Genomic DNA, 25,822 nt, shown 5'->3' with positions numbered 1-25,822 from the left:
GGGGGGGGGGGGGAGTGTTGAAATGGCAAGCAACCGGAAGCTCAGGGTCCTGCTTGCGGACTAAGCGGAGATGTTCCGCAAAGCGGTCACCCAGTCTGCGCTTGGTCTCCCCAATGTAGAGGAGACCACACTGTGAGCAGCGAATACAGTATACTACATTGAAAAAAGTACAAGTAAATCGCTGCTTCACCTGAAAGGAGTGTTTGGGGCCTGGGATAGTGAGGAGAGAGGAGGTAAATGGGCAGGTATTACACCTCCTGCGCTTGCAGGGGAAGGTGCCCTGGGACGGGGACGAGGCGGTGGGGGTAATGGAGGAGTGGACCAGGGTGTCGCGGAGGGAACGATCCCTTCGGAATGCGGACAGGGAAAGGGCACCCAGTACCTCGGTGTGCATGCCCATCAGCATTCTCTGTATGCCGCCCCATCGAGGTCCTCATCTGAGTCCTCTGCAGTAGAGTTCATCTGCTACTTCACCCTCCAGGGAGCTGGCATACAAACCATCCTTTCTCCCCGTATGAGTGCAGCCCACTCCTGCCCAGTGACTCACCACGTGCAGATCCCAACTCTATTCCACTCTCTAAGGTACCTGCAGTGCCAGAATGTGAATTGGTGGCTGTGAGTATCAGATCAAGTTCCATTTTCCTGGGTTTGGAACTGCAGCTATGGTATTCAGCAGCAGCTTCCCTTTAAGAGAGGCAGACTTCATTTTAAAAACAAAAGGTTGGCTCTCTGCGAATGCTGCTCAGCTCCCTGCTGAGCGTAGAGGCATCCAGCAGTGCGGCAGATGCTCAGCGCTACACTACAATCACGTAGATGCGGTGGCGGCATGAAAGTTACATGATGCCTAAGTCCACTGGAAAGGCGAGGGCAGGTAACAAATCGAAATCCCAATGCCCAAATATCGGTGCAGTGCAATTTTTAGCCTCATAAGAATGCAGCTATAAAATTTCCTGTTGATCAACAATTTCTTAATAAACTTGCAGTAATTATGTTCTGATCACGATTCCTTCAATGTGAACCCCACTATACATTGACCTGGAGTGCATCTTCAGTCACTGTCACAATATTAAAGCTGTCCAACACAGAAATGTAATCTCAGGTTCATATGACAGTTGCAAACTCGACAAGCAACTTAGGAAATCAACTAAATTGCTCAATTAAATTACTGCCTTGTAATCATTCCCAGGGATCCATTATTCTCCATATTATTATACCCTCAAGTGAATCATAATACATATTACTCTGCAATGATAACAATACAAAAGCTTTGTGCAATCTTCAATCAGTATCATGTCAGTATTACTTTTAACTATCATTAGCACTGTTTAATCTTACTAAGATTATAATACCTATTTAGAAAAATGTCTTCATCATGACCCAATCACTGGCCATTTTTCTTCCTCCTCATTGTAGTCTGTGTTTGTCTGGTTTTTAATTTGCTACTTTCTACACAAACCTCTCCCCACCTCCCACCTGCCCCAATAACATTCCACCAAAAGCAATACTCCCAAGAGACATAGCCTCCAGGACTGCTCTTCACCATATCTCCCAAAATAAAATGTAATGTGTAACACAGATGCAAAAAACTCACAAATGCGCTTATAAGCTTGGCTCCAACATTCCACCCCGTCCACCCCCAACTCCACCTCAATGTTTGACTCGCACCCTGCTCTAGATCACTCCAGATGTATCACAATTCCCAGGAGCCATCACAGATCCAGGATAGCAATACACGTGAAAGAACTGGTTCTTTGTATCATATAAAAGAACACTGGCCCCACAAGTGCTCAAGTCGGGACCTTCTCAGCCAATAATATCAGTTCTTGAATGCAAATTTGTGAACGCAAATGTAACAATTCATTATGGAAACCGATTAATCTTCACGACACTGTTTTGATCAATGTTTGAATGAAACATTTGGTTGCACCTTAATCCTGCCACCATCTTTACTTCAAATTATCATTGGGAAATTTGGACTTGCCTTACTGGACTCCTCAGCATGAACACATGGTGACAATATGACAAACAAGGAGAAATAGCAGAAGAAAGTGCTGTTACTAGGCAGCAACAGCTCACAGACAACACCAAAAACAGAAAATGCTGGAAACACTCAGATACACAGACCTGAAACTTTAACTCTGTTTTGCTCTCCATAGATGCTGCCTGACTTGCTGAGTATTTCCAGCATTTTCTGTTTTTGTTTCAGATTTCCAGCATTTTGCTTTTGTATTACTGTGATCTATCACCTGTATTTAAAACTGCCATTATTTTTTTGTATGGCAAACTATCAGGTTATTCCAACTTGCAATTTTATAACTACATATAATAATTTCTAATAGAAAACGTATACTTACATTCATCCAGTCCTAACTGGTAAGCAAGATTCTGTAGACCTCGTACCTTCTCCATTAAGTTAGCAGTAGTAAGACTTCCCAACTCTATGATAACAAACACATTTTGCTAGGATACATTACGTAGAAGTGACGGTAATCCAATATCAGGTTTGTTCAAAATGACAAGTGGGAGAAAGTGCAAATACACAACTTAGCAGATGACCTAAAGCACAATTTTATTTAAACCTTATTTCAAAATCAATGCAACTTTTGAAATGTGCATGACACATTTCTGACTGCACAATAACAAAACATTCTTTAAAAAAATATATACAAAAGGAAGTAAAGCCAGTCATTTCAATCCAATTTTTATGATTGCCCAATATAAAACATCACGGTGCTTTACAATGGAGAAACAGATGCCAAACGTGTCATGGCAAAATTAGAACAAAACATAGTTGAAAAGAAATGCAGGCTTTTAAAATGGCGGGGGAAGCCACATAATACAACTCGCGCATTTAAGGAAGATTAAAAAATGGTGGCCAGTGCCTCTGTTATCTTCTCTCTCACTTCTTTTCAGCCTAGGGTGCATGTCATCAGGGCTTAAAGACTTATCCACCTTGATGCTAATTTGCAAAAGAACCAAATTCCTCTCTACAGTTAGATACATTGATGTTCTCACTGTTTAAAAACTGATACTAAATACGGAATTAATATCTCCACCATACCTTCAGTTTTCAAATTTCGACTCCCTTCATTATGAGTAGGCTAACTCTCTAACTAAACTTTCCCTTTCTACTTGCTTTTATATTATCTTCTAGTTTTTTTTATGTATTCCTTTTTAGCACTTGTAATCTCCCTTTTCACCCTCCTACTACACTTTCTATATTCTTCATGATTATCTTCAGTATTCTTAGCTCTAATTTTACCATACGCCTCCTTTGTAAAGTGTTCTAGGATGTTCTGAAGTTATGAAAGGCGTTATATAAATGCAAGACATTCTTTCTTCACAGCTCTATGCATCAGTACTCAAAGGCTTTGTTTGATTAAACCACTCTAGATTGTCCAGCAACAAATGAATGCAGAGGTTAAACACAGTAAATACCTTTCAGCATGTCAATATCATCTTTCTCAAGTTCTGCCATCCACTTGGGTGGAGAGCTGGTAATAGGCTACAAAACAAAAACAGAAATTAGTCTTAATTTGTAAAAGTACCTTACAATTGTAGCTTTACTGTATTTTACATTTTATTTCAACTAAAACAGTTTGGGGGAATGGGCGAGTAAATTAACACTGCATTTTCACCTTTAAGATTGATGCTCATACCCACCCATTCATGAAAGGATCGAGAACAAGAGGGCACAGATTTAAAATAATTGGCAAAAGAAGCAAAAGCGACATGAGGAAAAACATTTTCACACAGCGAGTGGTTAATGCACTGCCTGAGAGTGTGGTGGAGGCAGGTTCAATTGAAGCATTCTAAAGGGAATTAGACTGTTATATGAAAAGGAAGAATGTGAATGGCTACAGGGAGAAGGCAGGGCAGTGGCAATAGGTGAAATGCTCATTAGGAGAGCCGGTGCAGATACGATGGGCCGAATGGCCTCCTTCTGCACTGTGGCAATTCTGTGATTCTTTAATTCTATGATGGATGAAAATTATCTCACTGGGCGTGTCATGGTGAGATTCAAGAGGGGAGAAAGAGAGGAAATAGAAGTTGTGTTACACATCTATTTAGCATGGATTGAGAATTAGTTAATGGACAGAGAACAGAGAGTAGGCTTAAACTGGTCATTTTCGGGTTGGTAGGCCATCGCTAGCGGGACGCCACAAGGATCAGTGCTTGAGCCTCAGCTACTTACAATCTATATAAATGACTTAGATGAGGAGACTGAGTGTAATGTATCCAAGTTTGCTGACGGTACAAAGTTAGGTGGGAATGTATGCTGTGAGGAGGATGCAAAGAGGCCACAAAGGGATATAGGCAGGTTAAGTGAGTGGGCAAGAACGTGGCAGATGGAATATAATGTGGAGAAATGTGAAGTTATCTACTTTGGTAGGAAAAATAGAAAAGCAGATTTTTTTTTTTTTTAAATGGCACTAGACTAGTAAATGTTGGTATTCAAAGGGACCTGAGCGTCCTTGCACATGAATCATAAAAAGTTAATATGCAGGTATAGCAAGCAATTAGGAAAGCAAATGATGCATTAGCCTTTATTGCAAAGGGATTGGAGTACAAGAGTAAATGAGTCTTACTGCAATTGATTAGGGCTTTGGTGAGACCACACCTAGAGTACTGTATACAGTTTGCTCTCCTTATCTAAGAAGGATATATTTGCCTCAGAGACAGTGCAACAAAGGTTCACTAGACGAATTCCTGGGATTCTATGAGGAGAGCTTGAGTAGCGTAGAGGTTTATTCTATAGAGTTTAGAAGGTGATCTCATTGAAACATATAAAATTCTTAAGGAGTTTGACAGAGTAAATGCTGGGAGGATGTTTCCCCTGACTGGGGAAGCTAGATCACAGAACCACAGTCTCAGAATAAGAGAGTGGCCCTTTAGGACTGAGATCAGAAGGGTTGTAAACCTTTGGATTTCTCTACTACAGAGAGCTGTGGATGCTCAGTCGTTGAGTATATTCATGTCAAAGATCAATAGATTTTAAGACTCTAAGGGAATGAAAAGATATGGGGATAACGCGGGAAGGTGTAGCCGGGGTAGAAAATCAGCCATGATCTTACTGAATAGTACAGCAGGCTCGAAGGGCCGAATGGCCTATTCCTGCTCCTATTTCTTATGTTCTTATAGTATTATCTACAAGAATGTTTCAAATAGATATATATGAAAAAGAAGATATCCAATCTATCTTATAACACTAATATGTTTCATTTAAAAAAATAGTTTTTGGCAAAATTTCATTTCAATTGAATAAAAAATGGACAGCTATACATATATTTGCACTAGAAACTATGCAATCTGGAAAGGCTGAGCTTTAACCATTCGAATAGGAGCCAAGCATTGTACAATGTGTACAATTATGGAGGTGAAGTTCTTCTTGTCAATAACTTTAGCCAGCAGAATATTCTGTTTCAACAGGGATTCCAATTTTGTACAAAATTATTTACCATTTACTGGAAGAATTCCTATATTGTTTTTGGTCTGCACTAAAATGGTAGAACACTATAATAACAGAAACTAGCAATACTAACTACAACATCTAATAATTTATCAGGACATCAAATTGTACAAAGATACTTACACTTTTGAAAGATGCTGCAAATTCTGCTACCCCTGGCACTGAAAGAGACAATGAGATTACGTGATATTTTTTATCAGTATAAGAAATGCCAGTACTAAAGAACAGAATACTGTTTTACTTTGGAGACTCCCAAGGCAGATACAGCACAGGATAAGGGCATGTTGCTCTGTCCCAACATGGTGTCCCAGTATTAGGACACCCCTTCAGTAGTGGTGTGAATATTCTTAGTGTCGCATACCAACTATCGCGCCTCAGAATGAAACCACCAATTTCGGGCCAGCTTTGCAAACTAGGAACTGGATTTGGACCTTCCAAAAGTATTTCACATAGGACCCTTACAACCAGTTGAGACATGAGGCTTTTATCATCAACAGTTTGGGCTCAGATCCCAATACATATGAATTTACAAATTAGGGGCAGGAGTAGGCCACTCAGCCCCTCGAGATTGCTCCACCATTCACTAAGTTCATGGCTGAACTGATTACTCGATTACTCCACATTCCCGCCTACCCCCGATAACCTTTCACCCCCTTGCTCATCAAGAATCAATCTACCTCTGCCTTAAAAATATTCAAAGTCTCTGCTTCCACCGCCTTTTGAGGAAGAGTTCCAAAGACTCACTGTTCTGATGAAAGGTCACTGACCTGAAACGTTAACTCTGCTTCTCTCTCTCCGCAGATGCTGCCAGACCTGCTGAGTATTTCCACCATTTTGTGTTTTTATTCCAAAGAATCAGAACACTCAGAGAAAAAAAATTTCTCATCTGTCTTCAATGGGTGATCCCTTATTTTTAAACAGACCCCTGGTTGAGTAAACCTTCTCTGAACTGCTGCCAATGCATTTACATCCTTCCTTAAATAAGGAGACCAATATTGTACACGGTACTCCAGATGTGGTCTCACCAATGCCCTGTATAACTGAAGCATAAGCTCCCTGCTTTATATTCAATTCCCCTTGCAATAAACGATAACATTCTATGAGCTTTCCTAATTACGTGCTGTACCTGCATACTAACCTTTTGCAATTCATGCACTAGGACACCCAGATTCCTCTGTATCTCAGAGTTCTGCAATCTCTCACCATCTAAATAATATGCTTCTTTTTATTCTTCCTGCCAAAATGGACAATTTCACATTTTTCCGCATTATACTCTATTTGCCAGGTCTTTGCCCACTCACTTAACCTATCTATATCCCTTTGTACCCTCATGTTCTCTTCACAACTTACTTTCCTACCTATCTTTGTGTCATCAGCAAATTTAGCAACCATACCTTCAGTCCCTTCATCTAAGTCATTTATATAAATTGTAAAAAGTTGAGGCCCCAGCACAGATCCCTGTGGCACACCACTCGTTACATCTTGCCAACCAGAAAATGACCCATTTATGCCTACTCTCTGTTTCCTATTAGCTAGCCAATCTTCCATCCATGCCAATATGTTACCCCCTACACCATGAGCTTTATTTTTTTGCAATAACCTTTGATGTGGCATCAAATGCCTTCTGGAAATCCAAGTACAATACATCCACCGGTTCGTTCCCCTTTATCCACAGCACATGTAACTCCCTCAAAGAACTCCAATAAATTGGTTAAATATGATTTCCTTTTCACAAAACCATGTTGACTCTGCCTGATTACCGTGGATTTTTCTAAGTGCCCTGCTATAACATATTTCATAATAGTTTCAAACATTTTTTCTAAGACAGATGTTAACTGGCCTGTAGTTTCCTGCTTTCTGTCTTCCTCCCTTTTTGAATAAAGGAGTTACATTCGCTAGATGCAAGAATAGCATACTAACCTATTCCACCTTCTCTTTATGGAACTATGCTTGAATAACAATACATTTTATACACCAAGTGTATCTCACAGTTACCTCCTGTAGGGCTGATATGGCAAATATTTCTAGTCATGCCAACCTTTCATCTTTTCATACATTTCTATGACCTATCACAGGTCTCTACTGTAACTTGCAGCAAGTTAAAAAAATATATTTTGCTAGTGTGTACTGTTCAAGCCCATAGTGCTGCTGTGGAATGCAACTAACCTGTAGCATCCCATCTACTCCATGCATTGCCCTGTTGGATGTAATTTACTCACAGTGGGCTCTCCCATGGCATGCAACCTTCCCTCCGTGGAATGTTCTGCTCACTCCATAGATGATATACCATTACATCACGTGGCGCTCTTGTGAGATCCCAAACTTAATCCATATAGGGTTCCTGTGTGGTGCACTGTAGCTTCCATTACCTTCGACACTGAATTGCTAATCTAAGCTAACCATTTTCTAGCTGTAAGCATTGGCAGTATTCTACAGGTTTTCAAATCATTACAAAAGTACCTTACTTTGTTCTGGCCATAAATCTGGTGACGCTCGATCTAGTTTCTCAAAGCTCAGCAAAGACTGCTCCAAATCTGCACCTGATGGCATATAAATAGAATATAAATAAGAGGCCAGAAGGATTCACGTCATATGTTATATAAGTCACACATTGGTGGTTCATGGAATGATGCATTAATACAAAATGCACCGCAGCAATCCTGCAAGGCTCCTTTGACAGTGCCTTCCAAATCCGCGACCTCTACCACTAGAAGGACAAGGGCAGCAGATGCATGGGAACCTGCAAATTCCCCTCCAAGTTACACACCATCCTGACTTGGAACTATATCGCTGTTCCTTCACTGTCACTGGGTCAAAATCCTGGAACTCCCTCCGATCAGCACTGAGTGTAAATACACCACTTGGACTGCTACATTTCAAGAAGGCGGCTCACCACCACCTTCTCAAGGGCAATTAGGGATGGGCAATACATTCTGGCCTTGCCAGTGATGGAGACATTCCAAGAATGAATAAAAAAAATTCTCCACAATCATTTTGGCCACAGGAGAGGAGAACGAGACTACTCAAACTGTCGCATCCAGCATTTGAATCTGTAGAGTCCTTTCAGAATTCCATACCCAATTTTCAGAACTCCAATACTGGATTTAAATAGAGAAAACATGAGTGTTGTAATAATACTTTTGCCCTTGATGTCTACAGCAAACTCCACAAATACAATTGAATCTCTCATAGCCTTATTTTACAGCTCTTTGTTGTAACAGAGAGGGGATACAGTGCCACCTTTGGAGCAAGATAGAATAGCAGGAATTACCACTCCAGCATTACCCATAAATTTCAATATACTCGGGAAGTGACTGAAGGATTTTAATACAGAACTAATAAATTGCTTCTGGTGATGCTCACAGTCAACTTATAAAGGTAAATTTTTTTTATATGATGGTGACACATAGACTTCAGACTTGGCCCACGCCACAAACTACTGGCTACAACTACATCGTTGACAGGCATTTTATATGTTTAGATGGGCAATTTCAATGTTAAATATCAACTTAAAAGGATGACCAATGCAGGAATATTTCAGAAGTGTGCACATACACCAGTCTTTATTAAAATAATGGACTAGTCAATCGACTAGTAGGAAGTGAAAGCACATTCAGCCCCTCGAGCCTGTTCCGCATTCAATTAGATCATGGCTGTTTTATATCTTAAGTCCATTTACCTGCCTCGGTTCTGGGTACTGCCTGCGTGGAGTTTGCAAGTTCTCCCTGTGACCACGTGGGTTTCCGCCGGGTGCTCCGGTTTCCTCCCACAGCCAAAGACTTGCAGGTTGATAAGTAGATTGGCCATTGTAAATTGCCCCTAGTGTAGGTAGGTGGTAGGAGAATGGTGGGGAAGTGGTAGGGAATATGGGATTAATGTAGGATTAGTATAAAAGAGTGGTTGTTGGTCGGCACAGACTCGGTGGACCGAAGGGCCTGTTTCAGTGCTGTATCACACTATGACTCTAATATCTTCCTGCAGCCTGCAGCTATCCTCCTCGCTATCTATCACACAGCCAATCTTTGTGTTCTCTGCAAAATTCTTGATAATGACCCCTACATTTACATCCAAATCTTTAATACACACCGCAAAAAGCAGGGAACCCAGTGCTGAGCCCCGCGGACCACCACTGGAAACAGCCCTCCAGTCGCTAAAACAGCCGTCAACAATTACCCTTCGTATCCTGCCACTGAACCAATTTTGTAAGAACCTTGCTGCATTTCCCTGGATACTATGGGATTTTATTTTTTAACCAGTCTGCCATGTGAGACCTTGTCAAAAACCTTGCTAAAATCTATGTAGACCACATCAACTACACTACCTTCATCGATCTTCCTTGTTACTTCTTCAAAACATCTGATCAAGTTGGTCAAACAAGATCTTCCCTTAACAAATCCACGCTGACTATCCTTGATTAACCTGTGCATTTCTAAGTTGACAGTTTATCCGGTCTCAGAATAGATTTCAATAATTTTCCCACTACTTAGGTTAGACTGACTGACCTGTAATTATTCGGTCTATCCTTCGCTCCCTTTTTAAACAGAGGTACATTAGCAGTTCTCCAATCCTCCGGTACCACACCTGTATCCAGTGAGGACTGGAAAATGATGGTCAGACAGTACATTTCATCTGGCCCTGGTGAAGCAGCTGCTCTACTAAGAACTTGGTTGCAGCAGGAGACTCCCAGGAGGAGAGCGGAAATGTTTTAGAGATGTTCTCAAAGCATTCCTGAAGAGCTCAAACGTCCCCATCAACTTGTGGGAGTCCCTGGCTCATGACTATCCTAGATGGAGAAAGTTCATTCAGGAAGGCATCATACACATAGAGTTACTTCGTGAGGCAAAGTCGAGGTGTCGAAAGGAGACAAACCTCCTAACTACTCATCTACCTGACCCTTCAAGCGCCACCTGCCCCTCATGTGGCAGAATCTCTAGATCTTATCAGCCATCTCAGAACCCATTGAACCGGAGTGGAAGCAAGTCATCCCCGATCTTGAGGGACTGCCTAAGATGATGATTTTTGTCCTATTATTAATGTTCAATGCCCACATTTAGCACTCATTAGAAAGCATGTAATTTCAATATTTGCATGAACAGTTTCCATTATATAAAATACAGCATATTTTTGATATTAATAGACTAGTCAATCTCCCATGGCATTGCACTTGGGGAGCCAAGGCCAAACATAACCTTCAGGTGAAACAGGGCTAAAGGGCAGAAGCAGCAATTAACAGAATCAATAAGACGATTAACTGCATTGCCAAAACAATAGACAAGTCAGAGGAGCTAATGATCAAACTTTAGAGTGTTTTGGTCAGACTGCACCTAGTTCTGATTGCCAAGAAAAAAGACAGACAAGTGAGATCAAGTCCTGGAGGCTGTGCAGAGAAGAGCCACAAGGCTGACCTCCAGCATCAAGAGTCTGAAACTTGGACTTTTCGCATTGAAAGGAGATGTCGGAGAGGTACATAAGATTGCACTGAAAAAGTTAACAGAATATTTCTTTAAATTAAATTGATGTAATAGAATCAAACTGGTCATTTCAAAAAATGAGTTGGAAATATAAACTAAATGGTGCAATTTTAAAGGGGATACAGGAATTGAGTGACCTGGGGCTTCACATACACAAATCTTTGAAGGTTGATAAAGCTGTTAAAAAAAGCAAACAGGATCAAAGACTCTATAAATAGAGGTATAGAGTACAATAAAGAAAGAAAGTGATTTTAAAAAGGTTTACCATAACTGGTAAAATCTCAGCTGGAGTATTGTGTTCAATTGTGGGAACCACAATTGAGGTAATGTGTCAAGGCCTTGAACAGCATAAAGAGGAAATTTAATCAGAATGGTACCAGAGACGAGGAACTTCAGTTATGTGGAGAGACAAAAGAAGCTGGCATCGTTCTCTTTAGAGCAGAGAAAGTTAATAGAGGTGTTCAAAATCATGTGGGGTTTTGATAGGATAGATAAGGAGAAACTGTTTTCATGGGTAGAAGGGTCAGTAATCGGAGGAAACAGATTTAAGTTAATTAGCAAAAATGGGGGGCGGGTGGACTGGAATAGGACAACTATTTTTATATGCAGCAACTTATGAGACAAAATGCGCTGCCTGAAGGGGTAGTGGAAGCAGTCTTAATAGTAACTTTTAAAATAGAATTAGATATACACTCAAAGGAAAAAATTGCAGGGCTATAGGGAAAAGAGCAGGGGAGCGGGACTAATTGGGGAGCTCTTTCAAAAATCTGACAGAGGAGTGATAGACCGAATGTACAGCATGATTCTATGATTTCAAGACCATTAAGTAGTTCTTCAAAGTGGTTGGTAGAAGATAATGCAGGCAAAAACCCTGGAATAATTTTTAATTAATGCTAGAATGGGGATCGTGAACTAAAAAGTGGCATTAGGATCCTTCTGCATGAATGAATGATGAGCGAAAGGACATTCATAATACTATATGAAAAAGCAAACCTGTTAAATTCCAACAACAATGTAACTTCAGTCTCAAAATATAACCCCTACTTCAAAATAAGTAACTCGGGGCGGAGAAAAATACCCACATTTATTTAAGTAAGTTTTAACACCATCCCCCTCCCCTCTCTTTGTGCAGTAAGCCTCACTCCTGAGCATCTCCCCGCAAACTGACAGCTCTGACTGAGCGTGAGGTGGGGGTTGTTGTGGTTACCCGCCAACATCTTAAAAGAGAAAAAAAAAAATGTTCTTTCAGAAATAAAACACATTTTTCTTTTCTACTGTCTCGTTTCTGAAAGGATGGAGTAGCCGGCTGCCAAGGAGGGGTATCCGCTGGCCAGAGGCTCTCACTCTTTCTCCTACTCCATCTCACACTCTCAGAAGCAAATTAGAATTTACCCGCACTCGGCGACGCCATCTTCCCAGCACCGTCACCTGACCCATACGTCATCACAACGCCACGACATTATTATTAATCAAATGAAACTACTATTTCTGATTTTAAGTACGAGATGTACGCAAATGTACTTTTAAAAATATATACATATCTGTTGTTTTAATATCTATAAACGGTTATCCATCGAAGACTCGCGAGATCTGCCACCAAGCGATTTTTCCTCCGGGGAGGAATTTGATGGACATTAAAATCAGCCAATTAAAATGAAAGGCTAGTTCCACGTGATTCAGAAACTCGCCAATCAGCATTGAAAGGCGATGAAGCCCCGCTTTCCTCGTGGTGTGGGTGATTTTGGTTGCTTGGACGGACAGTTGTCTCTAAACGAGTGTTGATTTGTTTTACTCTTGTGTTTGGCTTCGTAATGGCAGCAATCCTCAGGACAGTTATCAAGCACAAGGTAAAGCAGCGGAGCAGAGGGGAGATAAATAAAGGTTATCCGTGCCTTCTTTTCTCCTCAGTGTGCAGAATGTTCTAGTCACGCTCTCGACTTTGCAGTCAGTTTGCAAACTGTTACTAAAAATACAAAATAAGTATGCTGCGCAACCTTATTAAATTGTTTGCAAACGTTTTATTTCTGACAACGGGAATTGCTATTAGTCAGCAATATTTTTCCCTTCACCTTTCGCCCCTTCACCCTCATCAAATGCAAAAAAAACTTGTTCTATATATATGTTTTGTAGTTGGCGTTCTATTTCACTCTGCATTATCGTTCCCTTTAGTTTTACATCATTTTGTTTGATCCTCTTTATTCACGCCTTCGACCTCTACAGGGGTCATGTCGCCATTTATGTGTGCAGAGTTTGTAAACTGTACAAGTCTCAGTTTCTAGTCACTTTCCTTTGTTGTTGTTGTGCCTGTGTCTTTAATCATCAAAATATTAATTGCCATGGACTTGCAATCAGTCCTTGCTTCCCTGAAATAAAGTTCCAGTGATCTGATATTTGGCTGAATTCTGATTGTAACATGTTGAAGGTCTGTAACTCAAAATTTGAGGTTATAAGATGCCAATGTTAATTTTCTTAATTACCGGCTTCCTAACTCTGATGCCAACAGTATTATTTAATGAATTTTTTATTGATCCTACAGTAGTTTGCACTGAGATTGTCTGAAAGGAAAACAGATAAATGTTTCTCCCTTTACAATACAATCTGTACATTGTGTATCCCTGGAAACTGTCCAGTAGGTCAGTTTTAGTGGGTGGCTTCCAGAGCGCTCTCGTTATTGGCTCAGACATGTTGGAAAGGGTTGTCCTTGATTCTGTGCTGTACAGCATCTTTTCATCTGTTGTTTCACCCATCTCATTCTCTGGGAATTTGTGGAATAGTTTTAGGGATCCCACTCTCTAAATATTGTAGGTGAGGAGGTTTAATATATTTTTAGGTGAGATGGATAAAGGAAGAGCATTGATATTAATTCTGTTATGTTGCTTTTATTTCTGAATGGTCATAATACAACAACATTCAAAATTTTGACTCTTAAATGTTTTTAAATTCAAAAACTTCAGAATTTTTTTATTCTTTCATGGGACGTGAGTATCACTGGCAATTCCTAATTGCCCTTGAGAAGGTGGTGGTGAGCTGCCTTCTTGAAACACTGTAGTCCATCTGGTGCAGGTACGCCCACAGTGCTGTTAGGAAGGGGGCTTCAGGTTTTTGACCCAGCAACACTGAAGGAATGACGATACCGTCAGGACGGTGCGTGATTTGGAGGGGAACTTGCAGGTGATGGTGTTCCCATGCGTCTGCTGCCCTTGGCCTTCTAGGTGGAGGAGGTTGTGGGTTTGGAAGGTGCTATTGAAGGAGGCTTGGCAAGTTGATGCTGTACCACTGTGTGTCGATGGTGGAAGGAGTGAATGTTGAAGGTGGTGGATGGGGTGCCTGCTGATCAAGTGGGCTGCTTTGTCCTGAATGGTGTCGAGTTTCTTTAGTGTTGTTGCAGCTGCACTCATCCAAGCAAGTGGAGAGTGTTCTAACACACTCCTGACTTGTGTCTTGTGGACAGGCTTTGGGGAGTCAAGAGGTGAGTTACTTGCCTCAGCATTCCCAGCCTCTGACCTGCTTTTGTAATCTCAGTACTTATCTGGCTGGTCCAGTTAAGTTTCTCGTCAGCGATAACCCCCAGGATGTTGATGGGAGATTTTGCAATGGTAATGCCATTAAATGTCAAGGGGAGATGGTTAGATTCTATTTTGTTGGAGATGGTCATTGTCTGTCTGGCATTTGTGTGGCACTTATCAGCCCAGCCTGAATGTTGTCCTGGTCTTGCTACATGTGGACATGGACCACTTCAGTATCTGAGGAGTCGCGAATGGTACTGAACATCATACAATCATCGAACATCCTCACTTCTGACCTTGTGATGGAGGGAATGTTATTGAATGTGTTTGGGCTGAGGACAGTACCCTGAGGAACGCCTACAGCTATGTGTGGGGCTTACATGTCTGTCCTCCAACAATCTCAATCATCTTCCGATTCCGACCAGTGGAGAGCTTTCCCTGTGATTCCCTGACTTGGTCAAATGCTACCTTGAGGTCAAGGGCAGTCACTCTCACTTCACCTCTGGAATTCAGCTGTTTTGTCCATATTTAGACCAAAGCTGTAATGAGGTCTGGAGCCGAGTGGCCCCAGCAGAACCCAAACTGAACATCAGTGAGCAGGTATAATATAAGTAAAGTGGGGGTGGGGCAAGAGATAAAGGAGAAAGTGTAGATAGGACAAGGTCACATTAAGCTGACCAGCAGGTCTGGAGCAAAGATATTTTAATGGTGCGTTGAAAGACAAAGCATTAGTACAGAAAGGGTGTTAACGGACTGAAAAATGAACATGAAAAAACAGTGGGTAAGCAAACTGAACAAACGTGTAGAGGGAATCCACATTGCTATTTTCTAATAATTGTAATGCCTTGTTGGATCCGCCTAGTGTGCCAAGTGAGCTGATTGGAAGATGTCTGCTAAGTTTGTTGTCAACAGATTGTAAGATTGCCTGGCGGGATTTTTTTTTTGGCTGCTTGCCTGTGCTTTAAGCATTGGTTTATGTCCAGTCAACCCGTGAAAATCAACATGCAGAGTCTACCTGCTCATTGAATGTCTCCTATGACAACTGGGTAATGCATGGTAGAACATAGAACATTACAGCGCAGTACAGGCCATTCGGCCCTCGATGTTGCGCCGACCTGTGAAACCATCTGACCTACACTATTCCATTTTCATCCATATGTCTATCCAGTGACCACTTAAATGCCCTTAAAGTTGGCGAGTCTACTGCTGTTGCAGGCAGGGCGTTCCACGCCCCTACTACTCTCTGAGTAAAGAAACTACCTCTGACATCTGTCCTATATCTATCACCCCTCAACTTAAAGCTATGTCCCCTCGTGTTTGCCATCACCATCCGAGGAAAAAGGCTCTCACTATCCACCCTATCTAACCCTCTGATTATCTTATATGTCTCTATTAAGTCACCTCTCCTCCTCCTTCTCTCTAACGAAAACAACCTCAAGTCCCTCAGCCTTTCCTCGTAAGACCTTCCCTCCATACCAGGCAACATCCTAGTAGATCTCCTCTGCACCCTTTCCAAAGCTTCCACATCCTTCCTATAATGCGGTGACCAGAACTGCACGCAATACTCCAGGTGCGGCCTCACCAGAGTTTTGTACAGCTGCAGCATGACCTCGCGGCTCCGAAACTTGATCCCCCTACTAATAAAAGCTAACACACCATATGCCTTCTTAACAGCCCTATTAACCTGGGTGGCAACTTTCAGGGATTTATGTACCTGGACACCAAGATCTCTCTCCTCATCTACACTACCAAGAATCTTCCCATTAGCCCAGTACTCTGCATTGCTGTTACTCCTTCCAAAGTGAATCACCTCACACTTTTCCGCATTAAACTCCATTTGCCATCTCTCAGCCCAGCTCTGCAGCCTATCTATGTCCCTTTGTAACCTACAACATCCTTCGGCACTATCCACAACTCCACCGACCTTTGTGTCATCCGCAAATTTACTAACCCACCCTTCTACGCCCTCATCCAGGTCATTTATAAAAATGACAAACAGCAGTGGCCCCAAAACAGATCCTTGTGGTACACCACTGGTAACTAAACTCCAGGATGAACATTTGCCATCAACCACCACCCTCTGGTATTGATATATGGACCGTAGCATTTTAACTTAATTTTGTTAACTTTTTGCTACTTCTGTATTTCTCTCTTTGAAGAGAACAGATTGCATGAGCAACACCGTCCTTACTTGTTTTAGAAGCATTGACTGACTAAGTGGAGGTACCCTTTGAGGTTGGGTGACTATAGCTTAGCATTCAAATATTTTGTTCCTAATGCCTCTGGGTGTGGGTGTTACTGTCTGTCTGTTACTAATGTTTGGTTTTTGAATGTCAAAGTTAATATATTCATACCTGACCAATTGGGGAGTGGAAGGCAGCAATCTGTCTCATCTGGGATCTATTTTCCTCCCTTCCCTCTTCCCCCTCCCCACCCAGCTAGTTTAAATGATACTCTATAGTTGTCTCAATCCTATCCAATTTAAAAGGTGCTTCATTGTAGTCTCAGTTTGCCTTATTCTTAAAGTGAAGCTTGTCACTCCTCTACCAGTCCTTTCTGTCCTGACAATGTTCCCAGCTACTGAAGAAAATAGCATCATTATTTTCACATCTGGTTGCTTGCCACTTACTTAATTTTCCAGAAGTACATGATATACAATATTTTGTATCCTGCCTTTCAGTTTCAAGGTGGTCTTTGGATAAGCCTGGTTCTCCTTTTTTTTTTCCCAAGGATTCGTGTGAATGGGGCTTTCCCAGGGTGAAAGCTTAGGTTTTTCCCCTCAACACTTTTACCTTCTAATACTAATTAAAGACACACTTAAAATAACTAACAAAATCACCTTTCTAGTCCAAAAATTACATTAACATTGGAGCCACTTACCTGTGATAGAGCGTGTCCGACTCAGCCCGACCAGAGCCCAAATGCCAGACCCGGACGTGCAACTCGACCCAACCTGAACCTGACGCATGTTGTCGGGTTTGGGTGGTGTAGCAGGCCTTTAGGCACTATTCCACCAAAACTAATGAGTGAAGTCCCACTGCTCCATGTTTGAATCTCTCCAATTGGGGTTCTTCCCTGCCGCAGCACAAACAACTCTAACCAAAGTAACAGATAACATCCCCTGTGACTGTGACCATGGTGCATTATATCACCATTTTCCTCAACCATTTTGTAGACTTTAACATGGTCAACCAAATCATCCTCTGTCTAGTTCATGGAACTATCCTGTTCCCTGTCCAGTCATAGCCAAAGCATCTCCAGCAACGGCTTCTCTTTTCCCCCCCCTGTCACAACATTATCTCTGGAGTCCTTCAAGGGTCTATCCCTGGTTTCTTCCTCTTGCTCATCTACATTCTGCCTCAAGGCACCATTTTCTATATATATGGGGTCACAATGCATGCATGCATGCTGCTTACACCTAATTCCATCTCTTCATCTCACCCATTGCCTCTGTGTTGTGAGACTGCTTGCCTGAGTCTCTAGTTAAACATTGAAAAGGTCATCAATTCAGTCTTTCTCCCTCTCTTCTGGTGAAGCAGATGTTCACATTCTCAGCATCCGGTTTGACCTCGAACTTCCATATTCACACTATTACATCACTTCTTCCACCTCTGCAATATCACCTGACACCCCCAACCACCACCCCCCTTCAACCCATCTATTGCTAAAACTTCACTTGTGCTTTTGTCGCCTCTAAACTCAACTATTCCATTGATGTCTTGGCTGGTCTCCATCTTCTACCCTCCATGAACATCAGTTCATCCAAAAGTTTGCTGTTCCTATTATATCCCACACCAAGTCCTGCTCACCCATCATCCCTGTCCTTGCTGATGTACATTGGCTTCTGGTCTCCAATGTCTCAAATTTAAAATTTACTGTATTAATGACTTTGATGAAGGGACCAACTCTATTGTAGCCAAATTTGCTGCTGATACGAAGATCAGTAGGAAAGCAAGTTGTGAGGACGATACAAAGAGTCTGCAAAGGTTGTGAGTGGGCAAAATGGAGTATAATGTGGGAAAATGTGAGGAGGTCCACTTTGGTAGGAAGAATTGAAAAGCAGAATATTATTTAAATGGAGAGAGGCTGCAGAATGCTGTGGTACAGAGGGACCTGGGTGTCCTTGTACATGACTCTCAAAAATTTAGCATGCAGGTACAGAAAGTAATTAGGAAGGTAAATGGAATGTTAATGCATTAATGTTGGCCTTTATTGCAAGGGGATGGAGTATAAAAGTAGGGAAGTCTTGTTACAACTGTACAGGGCTTTGGTAAGACCGCACCTAAAGTACTGTGTACAGTTTTGGTCACCTTATTTAAGGAGGGACGTACTTTCATTGGAAGCAGTTCAGAGAAGGTTCACTAGGCTGATTGCTCGGATGAAGCAGTTTGTCTTATGAGGAAAGGTTGAGCAGGTTGGGCCTATACTCATTGGAGTTTAGAAGATTGAGAGGTGAACTTATTGAAAGGTATGAAATTCTAAGGGGGCGTGACAGGGTAGATATTGAGAGGATGTTTCCCCTTGTGGGGGAATCTAGAACTAGGGGGCACAATTTCAAATTAAGGGGTCTCCCATTTAAGATGGAGATGAGGAAGAATTTCTTCTCTCAAGGTCGTTAGTGTTTGAAAGTCTCTTTCCCAGCAAGCAGTGGAGGTTAGATCATTGAATATATTCAAGGCTGAGTTAGACAGATTTTTGATTGACAAGGGAGTCCAAGGTTATGGGGACAGGCAGGAAAGTGTTATTAAGGCCACAATTAGATCAGCAATGATCTTGTTGAATGGTGGAGCAGGTTCGAGGGGCCAGATGGCCGTCTCCTCATATTTATGTGCTTATTATGTTTAGTCTTGTACTTAAATCCCTTCAGGGCCTTGTCCCTTTCTATCTCTAACTTCCTCCAGCCCTACAACAATTTTCACTCCTCGATCTTTGGCTTCTTGTGCTTTTCCCTCCCTTCACCCCAACATTATCATTCAGGCCCCAAGTTCTGGCATTCTCTCCCTCAACCCCTGCACCTCGCCATCTCCTTCCCTTTTAAGACTCTTGTTAAAACCCACCACCTTGACATCCCACTAATCTCCTCAGCATCCACTTTTTCTGATTACATCTCAAGGTTTTTCTCCATAGTCTTGAGTCAAAAAAAAAGATCCTGAGGGGTCTTGACAGGGTGGATGTGGAAAGGATGTTTCCCCTGGTGGGAGAATCGAGAACTAGGGGTCACTGTTCAAAAATAAGGGGTTGTGCATTTAAGACTGAGATGAGGAGAAATCTTTTCTCTGAGGGTCATGAGTCTTTGGAATTCTCTTCCTCAAAAGGCAGTGGAAGCAGAGTCTTTGAATATTTTTAAGGCAGAGGTAGATAGATTCTTGATAAGCAAGGGGGTGGAAGGTTATTGGGGGTAGATGGAAATGTGGAGTAATCAGTTCAGCCATGAGCTTATTGAATGGCAGAGCAGGCTGGAAGGGCCGAGTGGCCTTCTCCGAATTCGTATGTTTGTACGTCATTTACGGCATGTAAGGAAGCCATTCGGCCCATCTAGTCATTGCCGGCTCTATCCGTTTAGTCCCTGCTTGATCCCCGTAACCCTGCAAGCTTATTTCTTTCAAGAGCCCTTCCAACTTCCTTTTGAATTTATTGATTGACTCCGCTTCCACTACCCAGGTGGGCAGCAAGTTCCAGGTCATTACCACCCACTGTGTAAAAAAAAAAGTTCTTCCTTGTATTCCACCTGCATCTCTTGGCCAAAACCTTCAATCTGTGTCCACTAGTCCTTGTACCATTAGTTAATGGGAGCAGATTTTCCTTGTCTAACTAAGCCTGTCATAATCTTGTACACCTCTAATAAATCTCTCCTCAAATTTTGTTAACCAGCCTTTTATGTGGTACCTTATCAAATGTTTTCTTAAAATCCATATAAACAACATCCACTGCATTCCCTTCTTCAACCTTCCCTGTTACTTGAAAAAATTCAATTAGATTAGTCAATCATGATCTGCCTTTTACAAATCAGTGCTGGATCTCATTAATTAACTCGAACCTCTGCAAGTGTCTTTTTTTTTCCCCTGATTTTTCTAAAACCTTACCTACCACTGATAAACTAATTGGCCTGTTGTTGCTAGGACTGTCCTTACACCCTTTTTTGAATAAGGGTGTCACATTTGTCACTCTCCAATCCTCTGGCACCCCATCCCCGTATCCAGGGAAGATTGGAAGATTATGACGAGCCTTATGCAGCTTCATAAAAGCCATTTTGTATTTGCAACTCTACTGCTGCCCAAGCATTATACATTCACTGTAGCCTCATTCCTGTCCTTTGTGGAATTAAGGTACCAAACAGTTTTCTAAAAGCAAAGAAAAAACTTGCATTTATATAGTACCTTTCACAACCTCAGGAAGTCTTAAAGCACTTTACAGCCGATGAACTACTTTTGTAGTGTTGTCCGTGTTGTAAAGAATTTTTCATTGAATCTAATCAGATTATTAACAGCCAATACTGGAAATGCACAGCATGTCTGAATAAGGAAGGTTATTGCTTCAGGTGGGGGATCCTTCAATGCAATGTTTCTTCTTTGATAGTCCTGTATTGCTGAGTTATCTGTTATACTCTTCTGCTTCCCGTCCCCTTTCCGTGAAATGCTGGTTCTGGGTGGGTACTTTGTGGCGCCTTGCCCAAAGTCTCCCCAGACAAGCAACAGTGGGATAATCACAAGCATATAGATACAGGTTGGTGCTGAATGGTTACCTTGTAACAAATTTTAAGCCTTCAGTCTTGAATCTACATTATAATTTGGATTTTAAAAATGCACTTTTTTTGTATATTCTGTTGAAATGAATTGGAATGGGGTGAGAGTTAAGGGTGTTGTTGTCCATTGATTAGAGAGGTTCAATCTTGCATATAACTCACTTTTTCAGAGGCGGTAATGCAGAGTTGTCACAGTTGTGTCTGATTTTCATAACTCAATGAGGCATTCATTATTTTTTGACAGCTTCACCACTTACGATGACCTATTCAGTCAAATGCTTTCATTACATATAATTTGTGGATTTTCACTGTTTCAAGAATCATATTCTGTCATTTCATTTTTTTTCTGTGAAATACAGGCCAGCAGTCTGTCTTATCAACTTTTTATGTTCTATTTTGAAGTTCAGATTGAAGACTTTCAGATTTTTTTCACAATTTTATTCTAAAGGGGGCACCATGCCCCCCTGAAACACTCCTCCCCAATTAAAGTAAGTGAAATGTTTGATCTGTACTTTATAAACCTTGTTTGGCTGCGTAGGTGGATTTTGTATCTGGTGATCAAATTTTTCAGAAGTCTGAACCAAATAGTAGCACTTTAAATGTGTGTATAGTGTGTGATATGTTATTGTAAAATAATTTCTCTCCTTCATATACTCATTTAATGGGTTTTGGTACTTTTTGAAGTTGAGATTTAGATTTTTGAATTTCCGTTATTCTATTTAAAAATATTTGGTCTGAAATAATACAGATTTGGAAAATTTAAGCTCTGCTTTAGAGTTTGGGGATATTATGCTGCATCTTTAATAACCATAGTTGAACTTGCCAAAAATCTTCAGATTGTAAAATGTGCAGGTTATGGTTGATGATTTGCCACTTAGCACAGCCACGTAACAATGATAGATAAGGCATTTAACCCTGCTGTTTCCCCTGCACGCTGAATTCCTAATCTGTCATGGATAGGTGGCGAGCAGTCCCCTGGCACTTTACTCATCAAAATGGTGGGGAAATCAGAAGAAAACTTGCCCTGGTTTCAGAATGGCACAAGCAGATCACATTTGAAAGGTTTTTTTTAAAATGATTTTGGCACCTATTCTTTCTTTCTTTTGGGCCTCCTTATCTCGAGAGACAATGGATACGCGCCTGGAGGTGGTCAGTGGTTTGTGAAGCAGCGCCTGGAGTGGCTATAAAGGCCAATTCTGGAGTGACAGAATTGGCCATTTGAAAGGTTTTTTTTAAAATGATTTTGGCACCTATAGAGCAACTAATAAAAAATGTAAACTAGAGAAAAGATTGAGATAAGCTACAAAACAGAGCTAGGCTGAGAGTGAGTGTGAACTGATCCACCATGAGTTGGAGATGGGAGGGGAAGGAGAGATGAAATTGAGTTTTCTATGCAGCTGAGAGAGTGATGGGGGCTTTCTTGTGTTGTGCAATGTATAACGTTCTTTTCTACCTTGTTTGTTTCAGATCATTCCACCATTGGGATGTATGTGCCACTCATCATCTCCAGTAAGTTTGAGCTAGCTCCAGCTGCCCTATAACGCTTTTTCAAAGAAAACGGTTGTTTGATGTTGACTTTTCAACATTTCCATTTTGTTTTGCCCTACTTTCTCAATTTTCTGTTGTTAAAAGTGATGCCAAATGTTCCACTTGTCTTGAATGTTGTGCCCGGTCCTGATGACTGACGCCTGTATGCAAGCAGTTAATTTTACACTACTGGGCTCCTCAAGAGCATCTGTTTATGCTTGACAGTTTGCTTACCTTGCATTTTACATTGGGAGTAGGCTTTGATTGAAAGTAACCAATGTTTAATGAGTGTTAAAATTACTTACCGAATGACAGTTATTTTGTAAATAAGTTTTTCAATAAGGGAAATTGTTTACCAATGGCTAATGTTTTTTGCTAATGGAGCAAAAACCTGATGAATTCTGATTTGACCTTTCCCCTTCATTTTATTCTTAATCTTCACTCCTCCAATCCTAGTTTCCAGCTGCTCCCATGTTGCAGCACCTTTTCTGCTCCTTGACTGGCTGGATGAATCGGAAATTTAGATCAAATTTGAAAGCTGTTAGAAAAACTATTTAGCACATAAAGAGCAGATAATAATGAAAATCAGGACACATGAAAGGTGTATCGGAAAACTACAACAGAGTCTAGAAAAGATGACAGCATTGACAAAACAAACCCAGCTGGCAGCAAAAAGCCTTTTAAAGGCATATTAGAAGTGAGAGGATAGTTAGGCTTGGGGTGAGGCAGCAAAAAAAAAATGAAAGAGCCATGTTTGTGGTGGTCAGTGAGGGAATCACATAGACATTATATAAATACTTTGGTGTGGTTTTCGCAATTGGACTTTGGGATTATTGGGATGTCCTGCACTGTTGGCTTTAGCTCATTACTTTGTTTAAAATCATTGACTAATACAGCGCAGAAGGAAATCGTTCGGCCCATTGAGTCTGTGCCAACTTGTTTGAAGAGCAATTCAGTTAGTCCCACCCTGGCTTTTTTTTTTTAAAAACACAGTGACTCCTGACAACGCAGCGCATGGACGGAGTGATTGCGGACATCATCAGTGTGTGTGAATATTTGCCAGCTTGTCAGTATGAATGCGCGCACTGATTTCACCACGCAATGACATCCTCATCCCTCAATAGCTGCAATCACCAGCTCCATTCCCTCTAACTGTACCCCCCTCCCTCCCACCATCCCCACTTCAATTGCTCCTCTCAGTTTCCCACTCCATCCTGCCTTATCACCGCCTTCCCTCAGCCAGTCGCTGCTTCCCCCCTCGGCTGCTTGCACCCTGCCTCGTTGCTCCCACCCTCCCCCACTCTCGCTCTTCCTCCCCCTCGACCTTATCGCTCTCCCCCCACCTTTGGCCAATAGCTCCTCGCCGCGCCGCCCAAAGAAGTGACGGGGGCGAGCGGCCAAAGGGTGATGGGACAAAGCGGGAGGGAAGCGCCAAGGCCTGGAGCGAGCAGCCAGGGGTGTGCAGAAGCCGGGAGTGAGTGGTTGCATTGACGGCAAATGCAGCCTTTTTTAAAATCTTTCTTGGGATGTGGGTGTCACTGGCAGGCCAGCATTTGTTGCCCATCCCTAATTATCCTTGAACTGAGTGCAGTTCAGAGTTAAGCACATTTCTGTGGGTCTAGAGTCATATGTAGGCCATACCAGGTAAGGACAGCAGATTTCCTTCCCTAAAGGACATTAGTGAATCATATGGGTTTTTAACAACAATTGATAATTTCATGGCACCATTACTGAGACTAGCTTTCAATTCCAGATTTTTAATTAGTTGAATTTAAATTCCACCAAGTGCCATGGTGGTATTTGAACCCGTGTCCCCAGAGCAGTAGCCCAGGCCTTTGGATTACTAGTCCCCTTCAGCTGTAACCCTGCAGTTTTTTTCATCTTACGGGTACTCATCCAATTTCCTTTTGAAAACTCTGTTTCCTCTAGCCTATCGATCAGGCTGTGGATTTCAAATCCTAACCACTCGTTTCATAAAGCTTTTCCTCATGTATCCTCTGGTTCCTTTGCCAGTCACCTTAAATCCGATCCATCTGGTTGTGGATTCAGCCACTGGAAATAGTTTCTCTTCATTTATCTAAACCCTTCATGTTTTTAAGCACCTATCAAATTTCCTCTCAGACTTCTCTGCTATAAGGAGTACAACCACAGCTTCTCCGCTGTCACTATGTAACTGTAATCCCTCATCCCTGGAACCATTCTAGTAAACCTTTCCAAAGCCTTCACATCTTTCATGAAATGTGGTTCCCAGAATTGGATGCAATAACCCAGATGGGGCTGAGTTAGTGTTTTTAGCTTTTGTACACTGTGCCTCTATTTATAAAGCCCAAGATCTCATGTTTTATTGCTTTGAAAAGCTGCCCTGCCACCTTCAAAGATGTGTGGACTAAACACCCCAGGTCCTACTGTTATTGCATCCCCTTTTTAAATTGTACCACTTAGCATGTATTGTCTCTCCTCATTCTTTCGAACAAAATATATCACCTCATACCTTTCTGTGTGGAATTTCATCTGCCATGTGTCTGTCCATTCCACCAGCCTGCCTATGCTCTCTTGCAGTCTGTTACTACCTTACTCTGTGTTTGTTGCCCTTCCAAGATTCATGTCATCTGCAAATTTTGAAATTGTGTCTGTCATTAATGTGTATCCAAAACAGCAATGGTCCTGGTAGTGAACCTTGGGGCATGCCGCTGTGTACCTCCCTCCAGTCTAAAAAACACCCATTCACCCCAAGTCTGTTTTCTATCCTTTAGCCAATTTTGTACCTGTGCTGCTACTGCTCCTTTTATCCCTTGGGCTTCAATTTTCCTAACAAACCTATTGTGTGGTACTTTATCAAATGCCTTTTAAAAGTCCAGGTACAGAACATCAACTACACTGCCCTCATCCACCCTCTCTGTTACCTCCGCAAAAAGCTCAATTAAGTTATTCAAATGCATTTTGCCCGAAACAAATCTGTGCTGACTCTCCTTTATTAGTCCAAGCTTCTCCAAGTAGCTGTTAAATTTCCTCCCATATTACTGTTTAAGAGCTCCCTTACTACTGATAAACCTGGAAATTTTAGGCTGGTCAGTTTATCCTTCTCCTGTTTTTGAACAAGGTTGTA

At 41.6% G+C, this 25,822-nt stretch overlaps 2 protein-coding genes across 9 annotated transcripts in view; one reads left to right on the top strand and one right to left on the bottom strand.

Moving 5' to 3' along the window:
* The window catches only part of lin52 (lin-52 DREAM MuvB core complex component), a 94,948-nt gene extending 82,557 nt beyond the window's left edge, over positions 1–12,391 (bottom strand). For all 6 annotated transcript variants that reach the window (XM_068038649.1, XM_068038651.1, XM_068038654.1 and 3 more), the window contains exons 1-5: positions 12,334–12,391; positions 7,936–8,010; positions 5,594–5,631; positions 3,439–3,505; positions 2,355–2,438 (exon numbers count right to left, since the gene is read on the bottom strand). In XM_068038649.1, coding sequence (XP_067894750.1) covers positions 2,355–2,438; positions 3,439–3,505; positions 5,594–5,631; positions 7,936–8,010; positions 12,334–12,385 — 316 coding nt within the window. In that variant the 5' untranslated portion in view covers positions 12,386–12,391. The remainder of the gene's footprint in view (positions 1–2,354; positions 2,439–3,438; positions 3,506–5,593; positions 5,632–7,935; positions 8,011–12,333) is intronic.
* A 264-nt stretch (positions 12,392–12,655) lies between these two features.
* Positions 12,656–25,822, top strand: part of aldh6a1 (aldehyde dehydrogenase 6 family, member A1) — a 39,104-nt gene continuing 25,937 nt past the window's right edge. The window contains exons 1-2 of one of the 3 annotated variants that reach the window (XM_068038646.1): positions 12,656–12,788; positions 22,657–22,698. In XM_068038646.1, coding sequence (XP_067894747.1) covers positions 12,753–12,788; positions 22,657–22,698 — 78 coding nt within the window. In that variant the 5' untranslated portion in view covers positions 12,656–12,752. Of the gene's footprint in view, positions 12,789–21,116; positions 21,171–21,580; positions 21,678–22,656; positions 22,699–25,822 lie in introns of those variants that run through there. The other 2 variants (XM_068038647.1, XM_068038648.1) reach the window with 2 other exon arrangements.

Source organism: Heterodontus francisci, chromosome 9 (genome assembly GCF_036365525.1).
Source record: "Heterodontus francisci isolate sHetFra1 chromosome 9, sHetFra1.hap1, whole genome shotgun sequence".
Taxonomy (NCBI): domain Eukaryota; kingdom Metazoa; phylum Chordata; class Chondrichthyes; order Heterodontiformes; family Heterodontidae; genus Heterodontus; species Heterodontus francisci.
Note: the sequence above shows the minus strand (reverse complement) of the source record. Positions and strands in the feature narration are given on the sequence as shown.